Source organism: Oncorhynchus kisutch, linkage group LG18, assembly GCF_002021735.2.
Source record: "Oncorhynchus kisutch isolate 150728-3 linkage group LG18, Okis_V2, whole genome shotgun sequence".
Lineage (NCBI taxonomy): Eukaryota > Metazoa > Chordata > Actinopteri > Salmoniformes > Salmonidae > Oncorhynchus > Oncorhynchus kisutch.
The window spans coordinates 58,967,555-58,990,824 of NC_034191.2; the positions used below are offsets into that span (position 1 = coordinate 58,967,555).

Below are 23,270 nucleotides of genomic sequence, written 5' to 3' on the forward strand. Positions count from 1 at the left end.
GTTCTACTCTATTCTATTCTATTTTCATTAATACATTTTTGGAAAAATGATCAGGTCCTTAAACAGTCTCTTAATGTGCAAGAAAAACATACCGGTCAAGACTGTTGAAGTTTTAGATTATTTTTTGTTGTTGCTCGGGTCAGCGCTTCCAAGTGTACTCTTACCTCATTATAATAATACACCAATGTCAGTGACCTTTACACCATAGACAATCTATTTTAGGGTAAAAAATAAATACATCTCTAAAGCTCTGTCTATGCTTGCCTAAAAAGGTGTTTAATGGTCTCAATTTGAACAGTTTCTCATGGTATGCACATTTCTGTAAGCACATATAAATATTCCTCCTCTCCGGTAGAAGGGCTATGCAATAGCATATATTGGGAATCTCAAATTACTTCTTGGCTTCAGCCCATGCCTCCTACAAGGAACACAGGCCATTGACGAATATCCTCCCTCTCACTCAGTTTAGGACCATTTTTTTCCAGGACGCACCAGTTGGCCGTTCTCTGTCAGCTCTGCTTTCATGAATAGATATTCTGAATATAATCCAGCCAAGTATTCAGTTCTCTAAATTACAGCGCTAATGGTCCTGATCAGCAGAAGACGGCAGATGGACATTGATTTTTGGAGAGGGACAGAGCACATCTGGATAGATGACCATGCTGCATGCCTCCACTAGAACGGGTTGTCACGTTGTGCAGACTGTTTGTGACTGAGGACGAAAAGGTCTTCAAATATGCCTCTAAACCAGTATGCAATAGCTGCATGCCTCATGTGAATCGCGAATGGAAATATATGCTATAATCCAGCCAAATTCCATTGTCCAAATGAAAGTTCAATGGCCCTGATGAGCAGCAGACGACGACAGACGTGGGAGAGAGATTTGTGGAGAGACGGACAGAGGGAGGCAGGAGAACATCTGGATAGATGTACCAGGGACAGAGCACATCTGGATAGATGACCACACTGCATGCTAGTGACGAGGGAGCACGTCCAAGTCAGCTGGAATGCAGTCCCATCTCCCAAATAAACCATCACATTAATTCAAATGGTAATACATATTTTATTCTGTAATACATCCATTGTTAGAATAATCAGATGAGAAACAAACCTATATATTCTCAATGGATACCTCCAAATGGGTGGTATTTAAATCAACCTTATACTAAGTTATGTGTTACATGCATATGGGGGCCAAATGCTAGATCATGGCATGCCATAGCTCTCTGTTAATCATGACAGCTGGTTGGTCCTCTGTTTCATGTGGTCTTCAGGGTACTCACAGTATGAGACTGCTGTCGCCCAGCTCAGAATGCCTGAAAAAGTGATCAGCAAATCTCAGCCTCCTGGCCCTGGGGCTGCATGTATCAAGCGCCTCACAGTATGACTACAGATCTAGGATCAGTTTAGTCTTTTAAATCATAAAATGGGATTATATGGACAGGAGTTACCTAACCCTAGATCAGCTAGGGTTAGATCAGATACATACGGCTGTAGATCTTCTCACTGGTCCTTGGGCAGAGCTACTGGTTGGCCAGGTGTTGTGACCAGTGGACCCTGGTTTTCTCGTCTTATGCATTAACAAATAAAGCAACCAACAGCATTGGAATACAGGATTGTAAATTACATTACAATTTGTAACTCCTTAAGTAATAATAATGTGTCCCCTTGCACTCCCCCTGGAGGTAGGCTTTGGTAATAAAGAGACAATACATCCATCCTGTTCATTTTTCACCACACTGACCCATACACACTCCTTTGAAATATTTACCAAAAACCCTCAGTATTTTATTTATTTATTTGACAAGCAGCAGGATCATGTTTGTCACCTCAATTTGTTTTTTTCTTTACATTTGAAAGTAGATACAATTATCAGTTTACCGGTTTTATTACAATATTTTTTTTAAACTTCGATACATTTAAAAACTGCAAAGGTGAGAAAAGAAAGCATGGTTTTCCACATCTAGTCTCTAACATTTTTGTCAATGTCACAGCTCACTCGCTTTCCCCCCCCCCATTCTTTTTTTGTTTTCGGCTAAGTCGACCAAAAATGTATTATCAGCTTTGCGCTCAGATACCTACAGGCATTTTCCATTGACGCAATGGGTGCGTGGCACTGGTGATGTTGTAAACAGCATAAAATCAGATGAGGGGGGGGGGGGGGGGGGGGATGGGGGCCAGAGGGTGTCATGACTCGGTGGCTGTCTGGGTTGAACAGTTTTGTTTGTTTCCAAGATGGAGGCCCACGGACCTGCTTCATCCCTCCCTCCTTATAGGAGCATGCGAGACAGCGACAGCCCAAAAATAAATGAAGAATGGCCTCTGTCGTTCTTTGCTTAGCCAGCAGTTGGTTAGGGTAGGGGCCTTATACACCATTACGCCACGTAGCTATACTCGTCTGCAGAGCTCTGGCTCCTCTCGATGTACTGCTTGTCGATGAGCACCTCAATGCACTTCTTGATCATGCTGATACTGGGGTTAAATCTGGCTTTGGACTGGTTGATGACCTGAGTGGAGAAATAGACAGAGAGAGAAATTAACAAGCTGCGTTACTCTGTCGTTGGTTAATAGATCCATCGTCAACGCAGTGAACATTCCCTCCGGATTCGATATTGTTCTTTTTCCTGTTGCAGCATGCCGTTTATTTCTCCAGCTGGATATTAACAAAAACAATCAACCTCAACTGCCTTTGCTTGCGATAGTACAGCTGTGCCCAATGGAATGGTCTGTAAAGCCATAGAGTGAGCTCTGAGAGGTTTACTGGATGTGTAAAGAAATCCAGTCTGTACTGAAAGGCCATTCTGATACACTCGTCTTCCGTTCAATTTGCTACAGAACCTCCCTTGGAGCGGTGCTCAGTTATCTCACGCACCTAGTGATAATACAGCTCTTCTCTTGGGCAATCACGTACAGCCCAAGGACCAGTGAGAGCACATGCAGGAGTTAGAGACCACATCACAGGTTGGCCCTGGGCAACCAGCATCTCGGGTATGTACCAATCTCTCCATGGAGAGGTGTTGCAAGCATGGAACAGTATGCGATTGCTCAAGAGATGAGGGGTGCATATGTGGTGGGAAAGGTAAGCCACTAAAGCAGTCACGTATGCCCTCATTATATGCTTTGACTGAAATAACAAATATTGAACCATTAAAGTACAAACAGAAAAAGAAAAACAGCAGTTGGAGGTGGTGTGTTGTTAGGGAGAAAGAATATGGTGAATGAGTACATGAGAGAGAGCGAGGGAGAAAGAGAGCGAGGGAGAAAGAGGTGACAGCTGAGAGCAAGGGGCCGTCTCTCCAGTCCGCAGGCGTGTTCTGACATCATCCCTAAGGAGAGAAACTCATTCCATCCTGACACATCTCTCTGTTCTGGGTTCTCGACTCACAGACGGCATAACAGTATCTTACCATCAGGGAAGGAATTCACCCACCTGACAACAAAGTAGAACATCAACACAGGAAGACAGCAGGAAGAGCCATAGGTTAGAGAGGCACACCAGGGAGGACACAGTACTCCCTCTGGCAGGGGAAAGACAGAGCTGTGATCTCGGGGAAACCATTGGATCTCTCCATTTCCATGTCTCAAACTGTATCTCCCTTGCCTGTTCCCAAATCTGCTAGTGCGGTGTAGAAAACTCCTATGGCCATTGACAAGACAGCACAAACAGATCTGGGACCAGGCTAGTGTCTCCCTCTATCTCAGGCATCTGTTCAGTTCGTGTACAGTAACTTGCGTGTTTTTATTTATTACATTTATTTATTTCACCTTTATTTAACCAGGTAGGCTAGTTGAGAACACGTTCTCATTTACAACTACGACCTGGCCAAGATAAAGCAAAGCAGTTCGACACATACAACACAGAGTTACACATGGAATAAACAAACATACAGTCAATAATACAGTAGAAAAAGTATATATACAGTGTGTGCAAATGAGGTAAGATAAGGGAGGTAAGGCAATAAAATATGCCATAGTGGCAAGGTAATTACGATATAGCAATTAAACACTGGAGTGATAGATGTGTAAAAGATGAGTGTGCAAGTAGAGATACTAGGTTGCAAAGGAGCAAAATATATAAATAAATACCGTATGGGCATGAGGTAGTTGGGTGGGCTATTTACAGATGGGCTATGTACAGGTGCAATGATCTGTGAGCTGCTGACAGCTGGTGCTTGAAGCTAGTGAGGGAGATATGAGTCTCCAGCTTCAGTGATTTTTGCAGTTCTTTCCAGTCATTGGCAGCAAAGAACTGGAAGGAAAGGCGGCCAAAGGAGGTGTCGGCTTTAGGGGTGACCAGTGAAATATACCTGCTTGGAGCGCGTGCTGTGGGTGGGTGCTACTATGGTGACCAGTGAGCTGAGATAAGGCGGGGCTTTACCTAGCAAAGACTTGCAGATGACCTGGAGCCAGTGGGTTTGGCGACGAGTATGTAGCGAGGGCCAGACAACGAGAGAGTACAGGTCGTAGTGGTGGGTAGTATATGGGGCTTTGGTGACAAAACGGATGGCACTGTGATAGATTGCATCCAATTTGTTGAGTAGAGTGTTGGAAGCTATTTTGTAAATGACATCGTCGAAGTCGAATATTTTATAGGATAGTCAGTCTTACGAGGGTGTGCCGAACCCTGTACATGGTTGGACGTGTGTGACATTAAAACTCACCTCCTGTATGAGGGCATTGTGTCTGAGCACTTTGCGTGCCTTCATGATTCTCACGATAGCAGCTTGTAAATACATTTTGCGGTCCTCGTCCACTGCACTCCTCGTCTGCTCCATCTCCTGCAGGGTTGGAAACACAGATATAGGGCTTTACACGGAGGCAGACATGTTGACACAGACAACAGCAGATGTGTTTGCATTGTAGGATGAGCAATCAAGGGTATAGGGTACTGTACCTGTGGTGTGTCTTTCTGCATTGACGTTGTGATCTTGAACTTTGTTCTTTTACTGGTGAAACTCATATTTAGTGAAAATGTGGACTCTGCCTCGATTTCCTCCTGAAGACGAGAAAAATAGTTACCCGCTGACTGATGAGTATCCAAAAGAACTGAGGATTAACACAAATGCCAAGATGAGATGCTTTAAAATCCTCCTAACCAATAAAGAAGACCCTGCTGACTCCAGATCTCCAGGTGAATCTGTGGCTGCTGACACCTGACCCCTGGCCTTTTGGGAGTCGTGGTTGAGCATCTTGACATCCAGCAGGGACTTGATAGTCTTCTGAAGCTCTTTCTCATTCATCTGGGTGGAGTCCTGTAGCTCCTTGTAGCCTACCTGTTAGGATATGATAGCGAGCTAAGTGACTACTTAGTTAAGGCACAGTTAAGACAGCCCATTTCCACTAAACATGTCGGTTTGGTAACACACCGTCTCACTGTTGTTGAACGCCAGCAGCACCGCCATCTGGTAGGTGGTCACCATGGCAACGTAGGGCTTGGAGAGATAGTTCATCTTCACCTCACCTGAAGAAGAGGGGTGCCAATCATTACCATCATCACCACCAATGCTGTATATCAATACCACCATCTTATTCGTCACACCTACTGATAACTGCTTGTAAGAAAAACCAAGGAGAAATCAGACAAAAGTAATCCCCAATCCGGTGTTCTCTGGGTATTCTTGTAACCGCAAAGAGGGATTTAGTTCCAATCCATTAATTGCAGTGTTTGTGTGGGGAATGTATGCTGTTGTAATGTTAGAAGGAGTCATCACGGTCTTAGCGCTGTGTGATTTCATGGATCATGTAGTAGTGGTGCCAGGTGCAGCTCAGTGTTAGGTAGAATCAGAGCCTGTCGTATTGTCACACTGATTTGGGATAAAACACCCTGCAGTGCATGCAGACAATCCATTTCAGACTATAGAAGTCTCACCCTGTTACTCTTGTTGAGCTATGGATGCGATTTCAGTTTCAGTGAAACATAAGGTAGTGAGAATGGGGGGGGGGGTAAATTGAGCCAGTTTATATTCAGCATCACTCTGTCAATGGAAATACAGTATTCTTTCCAACAAAGATATCTACATATATGTTTCAGGATGTTGTGCATCCCTGGAAATAATCAGAATTCATGTAAACATTAGAGTTATGAAAACATAGTTTGTCTAATTTTTTGTATTTTTTAAAGGTGGTCTCATAGCACAACTTACTCCGGTATGGGGTAAGTTGAGCCCTGGGGCAGGGTAAATTAAGCCCCCTACAAATGTCTGTACTGAATGAAATATTATATTTCCCAAACACAATGCAAACGCTTTTTTGTCTTTTAATCATTTTAACCATCTTTTAACGCCTAACAAACACTGTGCTTTCTTTTTTTACACTTTTAACATAGGCCTTGTTACCTCATATCCCAGCGACAATGTGCCATTACGCCTGGGAAGAAAACACTTCAATTTGCTCAACTTGCCATTGGATCAACTTACCCCAAGGCAAACATTTTGACTAGATTAGCCCACACAGCTAGAAGGATGCACTTTTATGCTAGGTTAAGTACCTCATATTGTAGCTTATAGAGACCCCAACTGATGTATAGAACAATCTTAAAACGATCTACTTAGATTCAAGCATCTTGAAATCTATTAACACAAACTAATTTGACTTGGTGAAAATCTGTTTTTTTGGACCTAACTTGCTTACCACTTTTTCCATTTTGTTTCTTCCTTCACATACTCAATGAAATTATGACCTTTTCCTAAATATTTGGTAAAATTATACATTTTGTGTATGGTTTCCTAGTGACAACACTCACCTTTGGCTCAAATTACCAAACTCTTCCCTACTGCTGCCAACTAAACATTCCACATCTTTTGCACTGGGTTTCTGTACTACTATCATTTGCTGCGTGTGTGTGTGTGTGTGTGTGTGTGTGTGTGTGTGTGTGTGTGTGTGTGTGTGTGTGTGTGTGTGTGTGTACCTGTGCAGAGATAGTGCAGCCAGGTCAACTTCCTCCCGCTGAAGTGCTGGTTATAGAACAACTCAAACTGCAGAGGAAAACAATCATGTCAGAATGACATAAGATTAACATCTGCAGTTTTGTTGAACAGCCATGTGTAATCTTTGGGAACCACAGAAAGATACTGTTATATCTCTATGGGCACGGCCCTCTCTTAAACAGGCACGTCTCCAGAACCACTACTCACCATCTGAACACTCTTCTCCAGCTCTTGTGGGATGGCAAAGGTAGAGGAGGGGACGTGTGTGAGGGGCCAGGCTCCTGCCTGCAACGAGCCGACACACACATGCGCAGACACACATGGTAAGATATCTCCACCACCATAGTCATTGAGCTTCACAGCAAACGTGCCTGAAGTTGCCTAACCTTTAAAAACTACTTTAAAAACCACAGATAATTCCCCAATTACCCTGTTTCACTGTACTGTCACAACAACCAATTTATTCGGGGAAAAAACACATTGGTGTTTTCTTTCCTAGCAGGGAGTCCGGTTCTACTGTTGGTAATGGCTGTGATGATGTCATTTGGCCACTCTCTGTCCTCTGTTTTGTGTTATATGTGTAACCTCAAGTATGCCTGGCCTAAATTAATTTAAAAAAAATCCCAACCACTCCAGAAGTTTCCCCTCAGGAAAAACAAAGTTATTCCATTATATTCTTTGATGTGACAGTAACAACTACTGGGTGGGGGGGGGGGTAACATTTTAAAACACCTGTATTTTTCATTCTATAGCTTGTTCTCAATCTTTTTAAATAGTGAGCCAAAATGGTTTCAGCACTTTTAATTTCCCTGACTGATCAAAACCCCTTTTTATCGTGCTCTCTCATCTCTCTGCAGCATTCATATAGTGAGCAATATGTTTGGAAAAACCGTGATAATCACCATAATCGTACCAGCACCTACTGTAAGTATGGTGATAATATCGTATCGCGAGGTCCCTGGCAATCCCCAGCCCTAGTAACAACCACCTCTCACCTGTAATACGTAGATCTGGAAGCTGATGCCCAGTTCAACCGGTGATTCCTGGGTCTTGATGAAGTTGTTGAATTTGTTGTTCAGGTCTGCGCTGACGCTCATGTCTGTGTACATTCTGTGGAGCTTGCTTGTGAACTCGTAGCCGCACGCTTGCTGCAGGGGGGAGAGAGAGTTCACAGCGTGATACCTGGGAAAGGGAGAAGTGTGTGTGTGTTTGGGGGGGGGGGGGGGGGGGGCTTCCTCTTTTGTTCTCTAATGCTCCTCTATTGTTCCTCAAGCAAGGGGAGATCGATGACATCACGGATTCCCATAAGAGTAAAAAGTTCAAAACTCACTGGAGGACGTCTTGGAGGCAGTGGTATTCATACTCTTTCAGCAAGGAACACATTTTTCCCGCAATAATTTCTCGTGACCCAAGACACAAAATCAACAAATCAACAAATAACCTTCAAATAATTATCTCTCTTATTAAAATTAAAATAAACCAAAAATACATTTACATATCCCTTCAAATAATCTTTCTCAAAAATGTTTGTATATTGTTCCATCCTCTGCAGTTCCCCCCACGATCGCACTAGGTGTCGCAACTCTGACTTTAAATAGCACTGCTTTAAGGGTTGGTTTGAGAGTTATGTGGAAAAGCATTTTAAAGTGAAAAACTGACAGTTTAGAGAGTGATGCTTAATTATAGCATGAATTATTGGCATTCCGTTAGCGTCTTGTCCAGGGAGTGTACTTGTACGTCAAGGTTTTTCACGCTACAGAAACAGGAGATTATCCCACACGTCAGAAGCCTTTCTGTCTTGGAAAAGGCTTATTTTATGCAAGAAAGACCTTAACCGGCGCCTGCTAAAGTTGAAAAGAGTCTTATTTCACCTTTAGTTTGTTGATCATGGCTTCTTCCGAGTCCATGGACAAAGACAGCCCGTGTATTAACCGCTTGGCTAACATTCTTGCATAAAACTGTGCAACAGAAAGAAAGGAGGGGGAGAGAGAGAGTGAAAAACATCATTAAGTAGAAAACAAAACATCAATTCATTATCTCAGCTTCCAAAAAAAAAAAAAAACATCTGTTTGTTTAATGCTCTTTGAGTGAATCGCAAATTCAGTCTGGAAGGAATAAAAAGCAGCCATACTAGCAGTCAATATCCCTGGTCATTTGAGATAATGACGCTAATGCCAGCTACCGTCTGCCAGCTAATGCTAATGCCAGCTGGCGTCTGCCAGCTACCTTTTGAAAAACGTCCTTGTCATCTATGTACTTGAACACGGTAATGAAGCTGGTCAGCTTGTCTTCCACCTCGTTCTCTGTCATTCCCTTTGCAGACTTCTTCAGCAGATTGTCACAATACTTGGCGAGCTATATGGATAAAGGGAAAAACACCACACGGTCAGACATTACTATGGTCTACAAAATAAATAAAATAATTTTTTTTTAACGCACACAGGTAAAGTAGTAGAGATCTAGACCCACTGCTGTGCACAGGGTTTTTACTTTGTCTATTACCAGGGTATGATCTTATAACACCACACATTTCCAAACCTCGGGTGTTATGAATGAGCCTCACCAGTTCAGGTGCTTTGCAGATGGATTTGGGCTCCCTGTGGTTAACCACTGACGTCAAAGCCTGGGGAGTATCAAACAAGGCAGTCATTTTACGTCATCAGTTTCTGTACATCTGGGGCGGCAGGGTAGCCTAGTGGTTAGAGTGTTGGACTAGTAACCGAAAGGTTGCAAGTTCAAATCCCCGAGCTGACAAGGTACAAATCTGTCGTTCTGCCCCTGAACAGGCAGTTAACCCACTGTTCCTAGGCCGTCATTGAAAATAAGAATTTGTTCTTAACTGACTTACCTAGTTAAATAAAAGGTAAAATAAATAAACATCTACAGCTTAGACGTAGATATACCAAGAGTTAACAGTTATGATTTAACCAACGAAGAGCCTTCATATATACAAACTTGATTCTTTCCCGCAGGGAGTGAGGAACAATCTGGAAGCACATCCTATAGTGAAGACAAACATCTCACTGCCGCCACCTACTGGTATTAACTGTCTAGTGTCCACATTGTGATTTTGCCAGGGAGTCATAATGATAATACCTTATCAAGTGCGCTCATGAAGTGCTGATCCCCATTCAGCACTGTGTTAATGAGCTGAACAAATTTACTGTGAACCTCCAACACGGACTCCACAAACAGGGTTGGCATCTGGGGAGGGAACCAAATGAAACAACAGGAGGTTTAGCAGTGGCCTGTTATATTATGTTAGCGATATAATCAGATACCGGTAACAGCCAAAATAAAGGAACCACCTGAGTAAATCAGGGATATAAAGTATATTGAAAGCAGGTGCTTGGTTTCCATTAGTCAAAATTGCCTATAGATATATATATTTTTTAAATGCTTTTTGGTCTTAATTTACATTTAGGGTTAGGCACAAGGTAAACAGTGTGGTTAAGGTTAAAATCTCTTTTTAAGATAAACTGTAGAAATATGGTAACGCTGGTGTGGCAATTAGCGTTCCATCATGTATTAAAAAGCCAAGTTGCCCATTATTTTGACTACCATGGCTAGAAGAGACCTCAGTGACTTTGAAAGAGGGGATTTAAAAGGAGCATAGGGGGTTTAAAGGGTTGTGTGTGTGAGCTGTGAGTTATTGATAATCTGATCACGTATAGCTAGTGTTTTAAGCCCCCAAAACAAACCATCTAGGACTGTCGTTTTACTGAGACGGGTTACTGGTGACCTATTCTTGTCATATCAGCTATATGATAATGATCATGTGAGTCAAAAATTTGAGTCAGAAAAGGATATTCATATTATAGGTTAGCTATGCAAAACCTGACGAAACCTGACAAAAAGACGAACTATTGGAACCCAGACGTAGAAATAATTGCCGTTGGAACATAACTTACGAAATTACAGTTGACAAAAATGTATGCTTAATCCAGTATAAAACTAATGTATAGAATGTATTATATAAGACACTACATTCACAAATTGTACAGCACAATGGCAGAGTAATATCTTTAAGTGGGAAACTAATAATCTGTCTGCATATTATAAGACATGGCAAATGAGGGTGCAGTGAGATACCGAAGGATTGGACGATACTTTTCTTGCTAATCATTGTGAAAAAGTGTATACTTAAAAACAGGAAATCAACAAATCCTCCATAGTTAACACAATGGAAAGGTCAAATGCTTTCTTAACTAAATGTTGAAAGTGCGTGGGTGACGGATAGAAACAAAATGGTGCAGTTTGAGGCCATGAGGCGGAGAGTCATGCGGGCGCTGGAGATGGGGGTGTGAGCAGGTGGGTCTGGGGCATGGGCGATGTCGTTGACGTGAGCCTGTAGGCTGTTGTCAGTGTATGTTTTGTATTGTAAAAGAACATAAAATCTAAAAACATCATCTGATCATGCATACTGATAATGTAGAGTGATAACTTGGGGAGGTGGAGATGTGACGTACGTTTTCCTGAGAGAGGTTACTGGTGGCTCGGATGCCCTCGTCGTGGATATGGACCTGGAGCTCCTGGATCATGTGAGGTAAACCACTGGACACGGCTCGAAGCAGGGTGTACATGTTAGCCATGTCTGTAGGGGGGAGAGAGGGGAAGAGATGGGGGGGGGGGGGTTATGGAGCTCTTCACAGTCAGCCACAGCTGTATGTTCTATGGTCAATTTGAAATCTGATAGCTATTTGCTATGGTAATGGCCAGAAACATATGGGATTTAGCCTGCCAGGTCAAATACAGCCTGCTCAATCGCCAAAGAAAGGATGACCTGTGCTTAATTAACACTGGCTTTAAGCCAGCCCCTGGATCTATAGGCTAGTAGCTACCAGACTGACCATCTAACTATACTGCCTATCTACACTAAACAAAATGATAAAACGCAACAAGTGTTGGTCCCATGTTGCATGAGCTGAAATAAAAGATCCCGGAAATTTTCCATACAGTTGAAGTCGAAAGTTTACATACAATAAGGTTGGAGTCATTAAAACTCATTTTTCAACCACTGCACAAATTTCTTGTTATCAAACTATATTTCTGTCAAGTCGGTTAGGACATTTACTTTGTGCATGACAAGTAATTTTTCCAACAATTGTTTACAGACATATTGAATTATAAGTTAAATAATCTATCACAATTCCAGTGGGTCAGAAGTTTACATACACCAAGTTGACTGTGCCTTGAAACAGCTGGGGAAATTCTAGAAAATGATGTCAAGGCTTTAGAAGCTTCTGATAGGCTAATTGACATCATTTGAGTCAATTGGAGGTGTACCTGTGGATGTATTTCATGGCCTACCTTCAAACGCAGTACCTCTTTTGCTTGACATCATGGGAAAACCAAAATAAATCAGCCAAGACCTCAGAAAAAAATTGTAGACCTCCACAAGTCTGGTTCATCCTTGGGAGCAAATTCCAAACGCCTGAAGGTACCACGTTCATCCGTACAAACAATAGTACGCAAGTATAAACACAATGGGACCACGCGGCGTTCATTACCGCTCAGGAAGGAGACGAGTTCTGTCTCCTAGAGATTAATGTACTTTGGTGAGAAAAGTGCAAATCAATCCCAGAACAGCAGCAATGGACTTTGTGAAGATGCTGGAGGAAACAGGTACAAAAGTATCTGTATCCACAGGAAAACTAATCCCATAAACTAATCCCATAACTTGAAAGGCAGCTCAGCAAGGAAGAAGCCACTGCTCCAAAACCTCAATTAAAAAAGCCAGACTACGGTTTGCAACTGCACATGGGGACAAAGATTGTACTTTTTGGAGAAATGTCCTCTGGTCTGATGAAACCAAAATAGAACTGTTTAGCCATAATGACCATCATTATGTTTGGAGCAAAAAGGGGGAGGCTTGCAAGCCCGAAGAACACCATCCCAACCGTGAAGCAGCATCATGTTGTGGGGGTGCTTTGCTGCAGGAGGAACTGGTGCACTTCACAAAATAGATGGCATCATGAGGGGAAAAAATTATATGGATGTATTGAAGCAACATCTCAAGACATCAGTCAGGAAGTTAAAGCTTGGTCGCAAATGGGGATTCCAAATGGACAATGACCCCAAGCATACTTCCAAAGTTGTGGTAAAATGGCTTAAGGACAACAAAGTCAAGGTATTGGAGGGGCCATCACAAAGCCCTGACCTCAATCCTATAGAAGATTTGTGGGTAGAACTGAAAAAGTGTGTGATCAAAGAGGCCTACAAACCTGACTCAGTTACACCAGCTCTGTCAGGAGGAATGGGCCAAAATTCACCCAACTTATTGTGGGAAGTTTGTGGAAGGCTACCTGAAACGTTTGACCCAAGTTAAACAATTTTACCAAATACTAATTGAGTATGTAAACTTCTGACCCACTGGGAATGTGATGAAAGAAATAAAAGCTGAAATAAATCATTCTTTCTACATTATTCTGACATTTTACATTCTTAAAATAAAGTGATGATTCTAACTGACCTAAGACAGGGAATTTTTACTAGGATTAAATGTCAGGAATTGTGAAAAACTGAGTTTAAATGTATTTGGCTAAGGTGTATATAAACTTCTGACTTCAACTGTACGTACTAAAAGCTTATTTCTCTCCAATTCTGTGCACAAATTTGCTTATATCCCTGTTAGTGAGCATTTTTCCTTTGACAAGATAATCCATCCACCTGACAGGTGTGGCATATCAAGAAGCTAATTAAACAGCATAATCCTTACACAGGCGCACCTTGTGCTGGGGACAATAAAAGGCCACTCTACAATGTGCAGTTTTGTCACAGAACACAATGCCACAGATGTCAAGTTGAGGGAGTATGCAATTGGCATGCTGACTGCAGGAATGTCCACCAGTGCTGTTGGCAGAGAATTTTTCGACCATAACATGCCTCAAATTGTTTTACGCATTGTTCACACCAATAGCGTCTTTGCGCAAAATCATACACAGCATCATCTGGATGTGTGTGCAACAAAAGTTCAACATTCACCTTCTACTACCATTTCTGTCAAGCCGTCTACACATAGTTTGATGCATACATTCGATAAATCCAGCGTATGCACCACACAACGCACTGCCTCTGTAACACTATGCTGCAAGGCAAACGCAGCGTTCCATTGGATATGCAATGACGCGGTCAGTGTGATCGAGACGTTAGACATTTTGGCAGTACATCCAACCGGCCCTCAAAACCGCAGACCATGTGTAACCACGCCAGCCCAGGACCTCCACATTCGGCTTCTTCACCTGCAGGATCGTCTGAGACCAGCCTCCCGGGCAGCTGATGAAACTATGGGTTTGCACAACTGAAGGAATTGCTGCACAAACTGTCATAAACCGTCTCAGGGAAGCTCATCTGCATGTTTGTCGTCCTCACCAGGGTCTTGACCTGACTGCAGTTTGGCATCGTAACTGACATCAGTGGGCAAATACTCACCTTCGACGGCCACTGGCATGCTGGAGAAGTGTGCTCTTCACGGATGAATCCCGGTTTCAATTGTTCCGGCAAGATGGCAGACAGCGTGTTTGGCATTGTGTGGCGAGCTATTTGCTGATTTCAACATTGTGAACAGAGTGCCCCATGGTGGCGGTGGGGTTATGGTATGGGCAGACATAAACTACAGACAGCGAACACAATTTAATCGATGGCAATTTGAATGCACAGAGATACCATGACAAGATCCCGAGGCCCATTGTTGTACCATTCATCCGCCGCCATCACCACATGTTTCAACATGATAATGCACAACCCCATGTCGCAAGGATCTGTGCACAATTCCTTGATGATGAAAATGTCTCTGTTCTGGCCTGTATACTCATCAGACATGTCACTCATTGAGCATGTTTGGGATGCTTTGAATCTCCATGAACGACAGCATGTTCCAGTTCCCGCCAATATCCAGCAACTTCGCACTGCTATTGAAGAGTAGGACAACAATCAACAGCCTGATCAACTCTATGTTAAGATGTGTCGCGCTGCATGAGGCAAATGGTGGTCAGACCAGATACGGACTGGTTTTCTGATCCACACACATACTTTTTTTTATTTTTTAAAGGTATCTGTGACCACCAAAATCCATGGATTAGGGCCTAATGAATTTAAACAAACTGATTTCCTTATATGAACTGTAATTCAGTACAATCTTTAAATTGTTGCATGTTGCGTTTATATTTTTGTTCAGTGTACAGGCTGACCATCTAATTCACAGACTGTCCAAACTCTCAGACTGACCATCTAACTAAAGACTGACCATCTAACTACAGACTGACCATCTAACTACAGACTGACCATCTAACTACAGACTGACCATCTAACTACAGTAATACAGTCTAAGCCAGCCCCTGGGTCTATTAGTATCAAACAAACTGACCGTCGCTCCTGTAACCAGACTGACCGTCTCTCTTCTCCTGGCGGATGATGTTCTGACACTCCCCATGGAGGAACTGCAGGTGGTCCGCCACCATCCTCTGCTGGCATTCGTGGATGACTTTGGCGTAGGAGCTGGGATGCAGGTACTTTCGACATCGCACCTCCTCGTCTTTCAACCGTCCTAAAACCTAGGTGGAGTCAGGGAGGGAAGGGAACACATTGGATTGATTCATTTGTTAAATACAGTTAATTATGCACATGTCAAAGACGCTACTTGCTAACTGGCCCAGGCCCAATAGGGCTGAATGACTGCCAAAAAACATCAAATGGAACATATAATTAAACAGAATTTCCAAAATGGAATGTATAATTAAACAGAATTTCCAAACGTGGGTCTGCTGTAGACCCATGCAGTTCCTTGGTGAGGTCAGTTCCTCTCTGCTTACATCATGTCAAAAATAAATGTCCCCCACAAGTTATTTTTTTGTGCCGGTATGGCACACATTCAGGACTTTTAGTTTGACATGAGGTAAGTAGAGAGGAAGTGGGTCTACAACAGACACACGCTTGGAAAGTCTCATTTATGTTCTATTAGATGTTTTTGTATAAATGTACCCCCCTGTATAAGGACCAACCCTATGGAAGATCAGCAGAGTAAGCTTAAATTAAATGTTATTTAACGTTGACTTCCGGCAGACTATTACGTTTTTTTGGAAGCTAATTCCTAGCAACTCTAGTGTGCAAATACTAGCGTTGCTAAAAGCAGCTAAAGCGCCTGTTTTTTTCTGAAAAGGAAAGCTACCTCAGTTTGATCGCGTTAGGCTGGTCTGGACATGAGAACCGCAGGCCAGGGCAGCGAGCGAGGCATATCACATATTCCATTTATAGGGACTTCAGTCACGCTCAGCAGAACAACAGATGGCCAGACACTCCTACACACTGCCGACTGCCCCATTGCCTTTTAAAGCCAGCATGGTGTTTATCCTGGTTAAAGGGCTATCAGATCACCAATTTACAGGTCCATTCGTGAACAGAGGACAAGTGCCAAATGGCACCCTACTCCCTATATAGTGCACTACTTTTCCATAAAGCCCATAAGTAGTGGACTACAGTTTATAGTGAATAGGGTGCCATTTCAGACGCACCAGGCAGCAGCCATGATGTGAGTTAGCTAGCTAATGTAAGGGACTGTCTGATCTCTTTTCACTAGAGTCAGTCAGTCAAACAGTAATACACAGATTAAACTCTGACGGTGCTACAGCTGGTTGCTCCATGGGTCTCCGCAGACTCACAGCAGAGCAATGCCTGTGTACAGCTGCTCCAAGAGTCACCGAGCCTCTGATAAACTAACACCAAGAACACACAGCAAAATACACCATATCCATTTGTAGCAATGGCAAGTCCCACTATTTAACTGAATTCATAATTTATACTACTCGAACATCAACGGTTTGCCTACATGCTTCCAATGAGACAAGAGTATTTCTTAGGGTCATAATAGAGAACAGTAGAGCTCTTGGATTTTATGTACAAAGAATAAAACAGAGAGCAGCGGGTAACAAGGAAGTGAACTACACTACCTGTCCATCAGACATCTTACCTTTTTCCATAACGCTACTGTGACCAGTTAGACCACAGAGATCCTATAATTCATAGAGCACTATGGATCTCTATTAGGTGGACTTACTACAGCCATCTTACCTTTTCCATATACTGTGAGCAGTTGGACTCTTGCAGTAAATTGGAGGCTTCCTGTTTGTAATACTCTCCTGTTTTCGTCAGAAATGGCCCTTCGAAGATTTCCTGATAAAACTGAAACATAGGAAAAGCCACGCGTGAGTTTAGAGAACACACACGTCGGCATGGACATGCAGTATACTGTACATTAATTAACGAAGGCAAGCATGAACAGTATCAGTTATTCAACGGCATAGTGGCTATATAAAAAAACGAGTTTCAAAGACTATCGACTCCAAGCTAACAACTTAAAAATAAAATAATTCACTGTGGGAAAACAGGCTATAGAGTAAACATAAATGACCACTGTCCAGAAATATCTAGAAACCAACATATGACAGATGCTTACTCACCTTGAGAGGAAACTTTTTCTTGTACTGTTCAACATGAACAAAGGAGTTGATAACCCCATGGATGACTTTCTGATTAGGGTCCTCACCGCACCGGTCACTGGAAGAGAACACACTCCATTAGGGGTGATTCCATTTCTATTCAGCATTTAAATGTGTCTTGCAAAATAATTGAATTAAAAGAGTAGAAGGTGACTTGTGGTTTTCAATTTTATTTCAATAAGTAGCCTAACAGTAATAACCTCAACTGGATTAGCCTGCTACAACAATACTATGTCAGAACAGAGCAAAAGGTTATTTCTTTATCTTCACAGAAACTAACCTTCAGGCCAAATCATTATGACAAAAACAAATCACTAAATATGAGAACTGTGCATTTCACCTCAAGAGCTTCTCCTCCAATGCTAGCCTTGTATAATCATAGTGCACATTTGAACCAATAACTACTGTACATATAAACCAAGAACCAACTTTTTGACTTCATTCAGCAGCATCCGTATCAGGACAGCTTGCAGGGGCTCGATCATCAGTTTCCTCCACATGTCTAGTGCTAGCTGAAATTGCAGTAAGGAGAATTGTATGAGCACATAATATTGTATGTAAGCACTCAGAAATGCAAACTGATATATTGTGACACTTGTACTGAATAACTGAGAATGTAAGTAATAAGATACGATGGAGACTTACCTCTCCTATCTCCATAAGTGGTTCATTCATGTCAACCCCTCCATAGCCATACTGCAAGTCTGCCTCTGTCAGTTTGTTCTTCTTGATGAACTGTGTGTTGAGGTACCTACATTAGAAAGAGGGGAGAGAAAGTGCAATACACAACATCATATTAAAATAATAACACTTGACAATAACTCTTATCTACAGTTATTTACCAAAGTGTAGGTAAGACTAGCTCACTATGGGCGAGCCATAAGTCTCTACAGATTCACTAGTGTGTGTGAATGGCCAAGTTCCCAGGGCCTATCAGGCCACAGAGATAGCAGACAGAAATGCTGGCTCTGATGGCAGTCAGACTATCTACAAGTTGTTTTCACAGCAGTGCTGTCCACTTAGCATCAGCAGGACAGTGATGAGAAACGATATGAACTCAAATGTATATATACAAAAGGATGGGATGACAACATACTAAATTACCTCTCAAATTGATGAGGAGCTTGTTGTCGAAAATGATGATATCTAAAGCTGTCACTGTGGTGAGGTAGCCAAAGTCTTAAATTTCCCAAAACATCTACCAATGTGAAATATAAAATATCTGCACCTGAGAAAATGTAGCTTAGCCTAAATTGTAGAAGTGGCAGTGTTCTTTATATAAGGTGTCAATGGCAGGGTAGGTCAGGAAATAGACATGACTGGGTGATAAGTGCTGGCAGCTATACAATAGCAGTACTCTACTCCAGTACTATCAGATTCCACACACACACAAACACATTACCCGCCCAAGTGCACTTGTAAAAATAGATCCAATACCTCTATGGGGTATTGATTTTCAAATGAAGAGGACACACACAGAAACAGTCAATGGTTGTTGGCACTTCAAAGACAAGCGTTTCAAGGTAACAATCCCCAATAATGAGGGGAGCCTATTTGAGAAGCAGGAAGGACTGAACTCTACAGTAACTACAGTGCTCATGCACCTCATACCGCATTTCTGTGGCAAACTCCTTACAAAACACAGCCACAGTCAAGTTTACTGGCACTAAACAATAGGAAAGATAGGGCTTACAGTAAGACTGAACTCATATAAGAAGGTCTGTATTATTTCAGATTTAGTCAAACCTGGTGTATTGGCTCGTCTATTCCTCTGGGTTCATCAAAACATTCATAAAAAGGATGATGGATATTACCTGTACAAGCAATCCATGTAGTCTGCTCCCTTGCTATACTCCTCCCAGTATCTGTGGTACATAACTAAAACCTTCTCCTCCGACTCCAGAACTTTCTGAAATTACAGACAAAAAAATATAAGTTGAATACTTTGGCACGTCAATGAAAAGCAGCCAATCAACAAATAGAGCTATTAGGCTAGCCAATGTTAAGCAATGGACATTTCTCTGAATCAAGTGAAATCTATAGCTTAATGGATTAACATTTAGTAGATAACAGATCAAATATATTTCCCCCAAATGATGAATCGTATTTACCTTGTACAATTGTCTGACATGGTTCTCCAGGAACACCTTGGTCTCTGTGTATAACTTTTCACCCAGAGGCTCTGGGTAAGCAACACACAAGGCATAGATGTCACTGATTTTAGAGTAAAGGAGTCAAACACATGCATATGTAACACTGAAGAAGAAAAACATGCAGACATTATTTTTCTATTTAAAAAGTGACACGTGAACTTGAAAATGTCCCAAAGTTAACTTTGGCTTGTTTTAATGGCTCGACTACGTAATCACAGACCAGTGGCATTTTAGCCTCCTAAATCATAGGCAAACTAAAACACGCAAAAAAATTTTTTTAACTATAGAGCTGAAACGGAAAGGATACGAGAATCTGTCGTTCCATGTGGCCCTCTCCACATAATCAAGCATCACCACAGCCTTGATTGTCGTCAGTAGCTTGTTCCATGTTTCATCAAAGTCCACCACCCGCGGCTTCAAGGACATCGTATGGCTTCTTCTTCAGGCTGAGATAAAGAGGGGAAAATAACAGTTATTGGTGTGATTGCACAGCACTGTAATATTAGAGAAAACTATTTGAGAATTATTAGAGCAGATTAATAATGTATTGTTGTCGAATCAGTTAATATACACTCCAATTGTAATTAGTTCAACATCAGACTGCGAATATGAATGGTATTTTTCCTCTTCTGATTGGATAAACTGTTACATAATATGTATCAATAATTAAACAATACTTGGAAATACAGATCATTTACTGATCTGCCTGAAGCATAATGATATTAACTCTGATTTGAAGTACTGTTTGCAATTACAATCTCAAACATTGTGTTGTGATAAGGTTAATGACATTAATTGAACAAATTACAGTTAATGTAACAACTTAAACTAAAAGCCATATCACAAATGTGTCATGTACAAATTTGCAGGGAAATGATTTATATATTATACTGCATCAGCTCAATAACACAAATGGCGATTTAGGCCTACATTGCATTAACGTTACACCTCAACATTCAAACAATCAACTAAATTTCATATTAATAGCGAACGTTAAAAAGGGAATAAACTCGACTGTTGCACCAAATTCACGGGCTGTTACTAGAAAACTAATTGACACACTGTAAACAAAACATTTCGCTAAAATAATTAGTAATCATGTTACCCAACGTTGCTAGCTAACTACATCAGCGATGCTATATGCTAACAATATTCAGTCATTCATGACATGAGTTGAACTGTCACAGGTAGCAAGAGGAGTTTAATGCTCGCCTTAGATATCCCGCAATACTTTTTTTAGGCCTGGCTAGCTAGCTTGCAGCTATCCATTCGTCATTCAAGCTAGCTTGTCACTTTCAGAGACTGTTGCTACATGTTAAAGACATAGCTATCACTTAGTTAGCTACTCATTGAAGTCACAAACAGTCATATTTTTCTCGAACAATGTCTTAAATTTACTAACCAACCATGTAGCTAGGAAGAAGCACCAAAATATCTAGCTAGGTATAGCTGCTAGCTTAGAGATCCAGTTAAAGCTTGGCACTTCTAACTAGCGACCGATTTGGGGTAGTTTCCTAACGTTAGCTAGGTAGCTGCGACTTCAATACATTTGCACTGACAACACGCTACATCACAGTATCATGGTTTACATAAACATGTCAACAAGGTTACGTGAAGATTTCCAATATATACATACCTCTAACTAATATATGTGTTAATAAAAGTCAAGTTTCTTCACTGTCACAGGCTTGATCGCTTTCGCTTAGCTACAACTCTCCATTACCCTACCTTATGGAAAATACCATTGTATCAGCTGTAGGGTGTACTGTATTGGAGTAGTAATTATTTGCATTTAATATAATAATATCAGAGAAGGTAAATGTGTATCGTGCACAATGAAAACATGTATATCTAATAAAAGTCACAATTACAGGGGGCGTCGAGTCAAACACTTACAACAAAAACTAGATTTTAAGGCAAGAACATCCCTATTTTGTAATGGTGTCGGCACAATCTACGGGTACCCGCTAGTGAGCTGTAAGGTAGAGCAAAAAGTCGTTTATGAATGCGTATGAAAACTAATGTACATTTCTTCAGATGTACAAATGCAAGATGTGAAGTATAAATACTAAAATATATACGGTAGGCTATTATTCGTATGATTGGAAGAGTTAAGAACCAGTCTACTTAAAAAGTTGTGTGTCATTCAAGTGGTCTTGAATATTGACTGTGTCAAACTGTATTACTGTATAAAACTTGTTGTTCCGCTCCTGGATGCTGATTGGACGAGCAGCGTTCCAAGCCGTGCTCTATTGGTCATCAAATACACACCTATGCCTGCTAACAGTTCCATCTGAAAAGTATCACTGCGCCTTCAATGAGAATATCATGTTCATGTTGTTGTCAGAATCATCTTTTGTATTGATCTCAACTCGCACATAATTTCCCCTTGCTTCCAGTCCAACATTTAATTTGGTACAGCCGTGGTTAATATCGCTTATTACCAAACATAGAGTGAACAGTGCCCAGAGACAAGACAACTTTTTCTGAGCCATCACGCAACAACGTCACTATCATGGAAATATCCAAGTAATTGTCAATAGAAAAAATCTAAAACAAACTAAAATGTAGCTAGTGTACTGTCATTCCAGGTTCATTGTTTGACGTAACTAGCTTGCGAGTGACAATAACTTTATCCAGCCTGCATAGCAACCATTTTGTTTAGAATGGACGACCAGTTCAAATAATTTGACAACTAACCCAAGATCGTTTCCAATGGGAGCAAATTCATCATAGTGGGCAGAACAAGCAAGGAGGTTGGCAGAGCTAGTTAGATTGATTCGTTCTAGCATTTATTTGCCAATTTTTTGGGAAACTTTTTCAAAGAGTAAAGTCTACAAAACGCAGTCCACTTTGTTTGGTACAGATCCTAGATTTGGAAACATGAAAATTGGAGATCAAATGTTTCATCGATGAGAAAATTTGCAGAATGTCAGCCAAAATCCATCTTCTCCCACTGCCGGCCACTGGGCTTCCTCTCATCACCATATTTGATAGTGAGTGGAAACGCCAACCGGATGCTTCACATATATACATCCGTTGAAATATCTGACTCATTGTTCTATCTGTGACAAAGTCTTTTGCATAGCAACGAAGCAAAAATAATTCATGACTGCCTTCGCGTCTGTAGTAACATGACCAAAAGAACAAACAACCAGATTTTTGTCCGGACTATATTTTCTGGTGGAAGAATGAAATTGTATGAATTGACTCATCAAAATAACTTTGAATGAAAATATGTAATTCATTGTTATTTTAATATGTTTGTAACAGTTTTATAAAAGCAATAAGGAACGTGAGGCAGTGCTGTGTCACGGAAACAGCGCTATTTACCTGTGACTGTATTCATTGCTTAATTCATTATTTAGGTTCTATTCATATCATATTACATTTACACGAAATACACATATATTTGATTTTACACTGTGTCAATGTAATGTATTTGCCTAGAGGCACATCTTTATTAAATAAGGAGATCCAGAGATCCATCTACAATTTAGGACCTGTCTGCCCAAAATGTTGAAAATTAACATAACGTACTTTTAGCACATAAACAACATTCAATTACAATTAGATAGAATGACGTTATATGTACTTTAGTTTCAAATTTAGATATAAATTGTAATCTCATGTAACAATCTCTCATAGATACTTATACAAATATTTGGTAGTGTTGTGTTGGTGGGAAGTCTGTCTGT

General features: G+C 41.3%; 1 protein-coding gene across 4 annotated transcripts; it reads right to left on the minus strand.

Annotated features, from left to right (window-relative positions):
- Positions 1–1,761: 1,761 nt before the first annotated feature.
- LOC109908713 (cullin-2-like) lies at positions 1,762–21,546 on the minus strand. Of its 4 annotated transcripts, XR_004204022.1 has the most exons (23): positions 21,209–21,420; positions 19,880–20,018; positions 19,531–19,633; positions 19,234–19,328; positions 18,065–18,170; positions 17,849–17,931; positions 17,381–17,477; positions 16,992–17,102; positions 15,292–15,478; positions 11,396–11,520; positions 10,023–10,130; positions 9,490–9,549; positions 9,153–9,281; positions 8,798–8,884; positions 7,922–8,074; positions 7,134–7,211; positions 6,908–6,974; positions 5,367–5,461; positions 5,097–5,273; positions 4,895–4,996; positions 4,662–4,778; positions 3,431–3,518; positions 1,788–2,507 (listed from the first exon to the last, which is right to left on the minus strand). XR_004204022.1 is itself a non-coding variant. In XM_020507364.2 (22 exons), the coding sequence occupies exons 2-22, from the start codon at positions 19,996–19,998 to the stop codon at positions 2,376–2,378; spliced, it is 2,331 nt and encodes a 776-aa protein (XP_020362953.1). In that variant the 5' UTR covers positions 19,999–20,018; positions 21,209–21,546; the 3' UTR covers positions 1,762–2,375. The 4 variants fall into 4 exon arrangements, 3 of the variants coding, with proteins under 3 accessions (XP_020362953.1, XP_031652247.1, XP_020362954.1); XM_020507364.2 differs by lacking the exon at positions 3,431–3,518 and having other exon boundaries at positions 1,762–2,507; positions 21,209–21,546; XM_031796387.1 differs by lacking the exons at positions 3,431–3,518; positions 21,209–21,420 and adding an exon at positions 21,469–21,497 and having other exon boundaries at positions 1,781–2,507.
- Between the last annotated feature and the right edge of the window lie 1,724 nt (positions 21,547–23,270).